The sequence below is a fragment of the Helianthus annuus genome, chromosome 8 (genome assembly GCF_002127325.2).
Source record: "Helianthus annuus cultivar XRQ/B chromosome 8, HanXRQr2.0-SUNRISE, whole genome shotgun sequence".
Classification (NCBI taxonomy): domain Eukaryota; kingdom Viridiplantae; phylum Streptophyta; class Magnoliopsida; order Asterales; family Asteraceae; genus Helianthus; species Helianthus annuus.
In genome coordinates, this window is record NC_035440.2 from 146,389,543 (window position 1) to 146,394,711 (window position 5,169).

At 45.0% G+C, this 5,169-nt stretch overlaps 1 protein-coding gene across 1 annotated transcript; it reads right to left on the bottom strand.

The window, feature by feature from the left end:
• Positions 1-4,254: 4,254 nt before the first annotated feature.
• On the bottom strand, positions 4,255-4,860 carry LOC110870605 (N66 matrix protein-like). Its single transcript, XM_022119790.1, has one exon. It carries the CDS (start codon positions 4,858-4,860, stop codon positions 4,255-4,257), a length of 606 nt encoding a protein of 201 aa, XP_021975482.1.
• Positions 4,861-5,169: the final 309 nt, after the last annotated feature.

Sequence of the window (5,169 nt, forward strand, 5' to 3'; positions counted from 1 at the left end):
AAAACTACCGAGCGTAACGGGAAGGAGGTCAATATCAAACACCTGACCCACGAGATCTAGTTTGCACCCGAAAAGGACGTTCGAGGCTTCTATCGTTTTACCATCTGCTAGTTCTACTACCTGTTTAACTTCTAAGGGTGTTGGGGTTATCCCTAATCGCTGACTAAACTCTAGGGACACGTAACTCCAATCGGCACCCGAATCAAATAATACAGAAGCAATACGATTGTTAACAGGAAACGTACCAGTTACAACGTTGCCGTCATTCCTGGCATCCCCTGCTCCAAGCTGAAACACTCTGCCCCGAGCACCATTACCCCCGTTGTTGCCGTTGTTGTTATTGTTGTTGTTCCCAGCATTGTTGTTATTCGGGCGGTTGTTGTCGTTAGCGTTCTGGTTTAACTGAGGGCAATCCCGCTTAAAGTGACCCTCGTCACCGCACTGATAGCACCCCTTTCTGAAACCCTGGTTCTGCTGGGGTGGTTGCCCCTGTTGTCTCTGGTTTTGCTGGTTCTGTTGCTGCTGGTGTTTGGGTTGTGAGGTCCTACAATCCCTGGCCTCATGGCCTGGCTTACCACACTTGTTACACGTCCGACCACACGGCCCCCAATGATGATAGCCACATTTGTTACACCGTGGCTTCCTCCCTGCATATGAACCCTGGCTGTGACCACTCCCCTGACCTTGATTGACAGAAGACGACTGGCTGACGTTGCGGTTGCTGTTGTCTGGCCTTTTCTGAGTCTGACCAGCACTGGATGCTTTGTCGTAGTCGCTCCACTTTCGTTTGTTATCATTAGCAGATGTAGTAGCAGTGGGTGTCGCAGCAGCAGTGGCTGAAATGCGCGGAGGTAACGAATCGCTTTCCACCTCTTGATCCACAATCTTGTGAGTCAGACGAACGATCTGTGTCAAATCATTGAGATGGGCTGTAGTGACCAAGCTCTTCACACGCGGAGGCAACCCTTTGATGAATAACTCAATCCTCCGGGACATAGGCCGAGACAAGTTCGCGCACATGTCGGCCAGTTCGTACGATCGCTTCACATACGCTTCGACTTCAGATCCAACCATCTTCAAGTCGTAGTATTCGTTTTCCAACTTCTGGACCTCGTCCCGAGGACAGTACTCCTCCCTGATCAGTTCTTTAAAGTCTTCCCAAGTTGTGGCATTCGCTGCCTCGATGCCCAACAACTGTACTTGGGCGTTCCACCATGTTAGGGCACCATCAGCCAAGGTACCCGCAGCATATTTCACCCTGTCCCCAGCGGGACAGTTACAGATAGCGAACACAGACTCTGCTTTCTCGAACCATCTTAGAAGTCCCACAGCCCCTTCAGTCCCGGTGAAGGTCTGTGGCTTGCAGTCCATAAACATTTTGAATGTACACGCAGGCTGGTTAGGTTGAGGTTGCGCTTGTTGACCTAAATAACGGGAGGAAACACATTATAGGAATGAAAAGACGTGTACGGTGGTATAAGAGTAAAGAGTACTTGGTACATTCCGTACCAGCTTGATGGGCTGCTAAAGCCTCAGCCACGCGGGTATTGATTAGGTCATTCAACTCAGCCTGAGTCATGTTGATGTTGCCACGTCCGTGTCCTCGTCCACTCATGTTTCTATAGTTGGGAATAAACCGATTTAGAAATCGAAACGAGATGGAAGTCAGGTGTCATACAGATATCTATATACTACCAAGTTTACACATAGTAAGGCAGAACCCTTCTCACGCTCGATAAGCCGCACTGGGACTTGCATGCACCCCGCGTTATTATTAAGTGTGCACCCATAATAATAAGGCGATTTGCATGTTTATCTCAGAGCCTCTTAGCTTGCGCTCGAAGTTTCCCCCGTTCAAATAACACAACAGACGGTATTACAGGTCTATGATCTACATGTGTCGAAGAGTAGTGTCACACTATCAAGTCACTATAGTATTAAATGTGTCAGTTCATAGACGTTGTGGGTGTGTGACTGCTAAGCTAGTAATGTATAAAGGGAGAGACGAACCTTGCAATCTGGAGCTGAGTGTCATGATCGATGTTCGAAGGCGTTCGGTTATAGTCTGGTTTTACAAAACGTTTTAAAACCAAGTTCACTATAACCAGTGGCTCTGATACCAACTGTAACACCCCCAAAATCCCACTTGCGGAAATCCCGCGAGGCGTATTACGCATCAGAGTTCGAGCCACCAATCACATTGAACCAATAGTAAATACTTAAATAAAATATAATATCAAATCCCAAAGTATTGTGTAGCGGAAGCATTTAATAAATCGTTTAGCAATTGTTTCAAAATACTTAAAACCAAAGTATCCAATGTAAATAAATCCAAGAGCCTCGATCCCTGACCACTCCAGCACTCCCAGATAGCAAGTCCATGTTCCAAGTGTTAATGACCTACAAGCATGCAAACAAGTGTGTCAGACTACGCTGGTGAGTTCAAGGTGTTATCACGCGTTGTGTTACCAGATATACGTTAATAAGATTCAATGATATGTTACGATGTTGCTCAAGTTAGATTACCCTAGGGACTACGCCCTTACGTAACCGAGGAGTGTGCCTCTTAGCAACCCACTATGTTGTTCGGTTAGTTACCCTAGGGAAACCGCCCTTACGTAACCGAGGAGTGTGCCTCTAAACAACCATAGTGAAACCCAGATAATTAGTACCTAATAGCGCTATCAACTAATTACCCCCATTGCCCTCCAGGCAATAACCAAAACCGATTAAGTTGTTTACCCAATGTTTCCCGTCCAATGTTTACCAGTTGTCCCAAACCACCGGGACGCATGCTTGAGAAAATGCAATGAACTCACCTGGGATTGCTCGGTATGATACACACAGTTCAATTAAGTTAAAAAGCGATCAACCACGTCCTACCAAAGTTATCATACCAATCTGATTCGTATTCAAGTATTGCACGTAGGTTCTACACGTATTGTAACAGGTTGTACAAATATTCATCATCGTATAGGTATCAGCGTAAACAGTTACATAACAAGCATAGTCCAAGTGTTCAGCCCAATCAGTTGGGCTCGTGATAGTGTGCAGGCCCAATAACAAAGTGTACGTGTAATAAGGGCCTCGAGCTCGGGTCGCAACGAAGGAAGTTTCGAGTCATATTGGTGTTGAGATTTCGAGTCGCAACCAAGGGAGGTTACGAGTCGCAACGGGACTCGCAACTGTGGTTTCGGCTTGTCATGGTCCGGTTTCGAGTCGCATCCTGACTCGCAACCGTGGTCTCGGCTTGTGCTGTTTGTGTGGTCTCGAGTCGCAAAGGGACTCGCAATCACTGTTTCGACTCGCAACCGTGTTAAGTCTATCAAATTTGTAATCACTTTCCTGATTTCATGCACATGATTTCCGTGATATCAGCTAACATATTCGGCAGTTTCACAATCAGATCAAACACGATTTCAAACAGTTTCATTCGTATTCATATCATTATCAAGAACAGTTAATTCATCAACAACTAATCATACTATCGGTTCATCAAACTAGCCGATTCTACACTAGCATGCAACCTAGTCATGTGCATAACAAATCTGTGAGCATGTTATATACCAAATCCATTAGGTTATATGATCAATATTCAATTCTATTCACAAGAACATAACCATCTAGTATAATCATCATGTAACATCCGAAGGTGTGATATGCTAACCGAGAACACTAAAAAAAATCATGAACCAAGCAATAGTGATATACTAACCGAGAGTGTGAAGTGATTAACTAGATCGCGATGTGAGCCGAGATCCTAAGAACTTCGATGTTGATGTGTTGCCGTCGGGTTCCAAGGGAAAACGAGAGGGAGAGAGTTCTTTAGGGTTTGTGTGTGTTTGTGTTGTTGTAACAATGAGAGAACAAAACCCCCCATAGTGTTTACATGTTTAAGAAAGGTGGGCCGACCCCTACTTGGGCCGTCCCCAAGGTCTCGAGTCCAACCGCATGGACCGAATGGGTTGTGTAGGCAAGTGGGTTGGAGTTTGGTCCGTTTATCCGATGCACAATGTCACAAAAATCATAATCACATAACCTCCAAGTTCACACAATTAGTTCAAATATTCACATAAGGTTCAAGCGAGTTATACTAGGTTAGGTTCAAAATACGAGTTGTCACATATGGGACGTCTAGTTTACTCGACTTTAGACCAAGTATTTTCTTAAATTCTATAGATATAAAACTAAAGTCGGCGCCAGTATCAAATAGAACCGATGCAAAGTGTTGGTTTATATGGAACGTACCCGTAACTACATTCGGGTCTGGCGTGCCTTGCGTGCTCCTATCGTAAAAACTCTTCCACGGGCTTGGTTTTCCTTCGGGAAATCTTTCTTAAAATGCCCCATGTCTCCACAGTTGTAGCATCCTTGCCAATTTCCTCCTCCATTTCCGTTGCCATTGCCATTTCCACCCTGATTGTTGTTACCATTTCCTCCATGGTTTGTGTTTCTCCTTCCCGTTCCTACCCAGCATGTTTCTTTGCTATGCCCATCCTTACCACATTTTTCACACTTAACGCTCGTGCGGCCTACATGATGAAGCTTACACCTATCACATTTGGGCTTGGAACCCAAATAACCTTTACCCCTGGTTTCGTGGGTTGCCACATAAGCTTTAGTACGACGGGGTGAGTTCACTTCCCTACGCTTGCTAGCATTCGAGTTGTCATTGTTTGCTCGGGTGCTTTTCTTAAAGTTCAAAAACTTCCGTTCGTTATCACTTGTAGACTCCACATGAATCTCATTTTTGTTAGCACCAGAATTTGAAAATTTATCTAAACGAAGAGCCTCCTCGGTGAGGGCGACAACCAAGTCAATCACCTCACTGATTGAAGGGGGTTTCGAAGAAGTAACCATGCTCAGAATTTCTGGAGCAAGTCCCCAGATATACCGCTCAATCCTTTTAAACTTCGGTTCCACCGGATATGGAACAACCCTTGACAAGTCATGGAAACGTTGAGTGTATCAAGCAATATCCGATCCGGTCATTTTTAAATTCCAAAACTCGGTTTCAAGTTTCTGAATCTCAGCCCTCGAACAATACTTTTTCCTCATCAACTCCATAAGCTATTCCCATCTCATAGCATACGCAGCTGTTTCTCCTTTAGTCTGAACCTGTAGATTCCACCATGAAAGCGCTCCATCCAAGAATAGCCCAGAAATGTA

Bases quoted from the DNA above. Each gene is read 5' to 3' on its own strand.
- LOC110870605 (XM_022119790.1), bottom strand. From the start codon at position 4,860: ATGGTTACTTCTTCGAAACCCCCTTCAATCAGTGAGGTGATTGACTTG.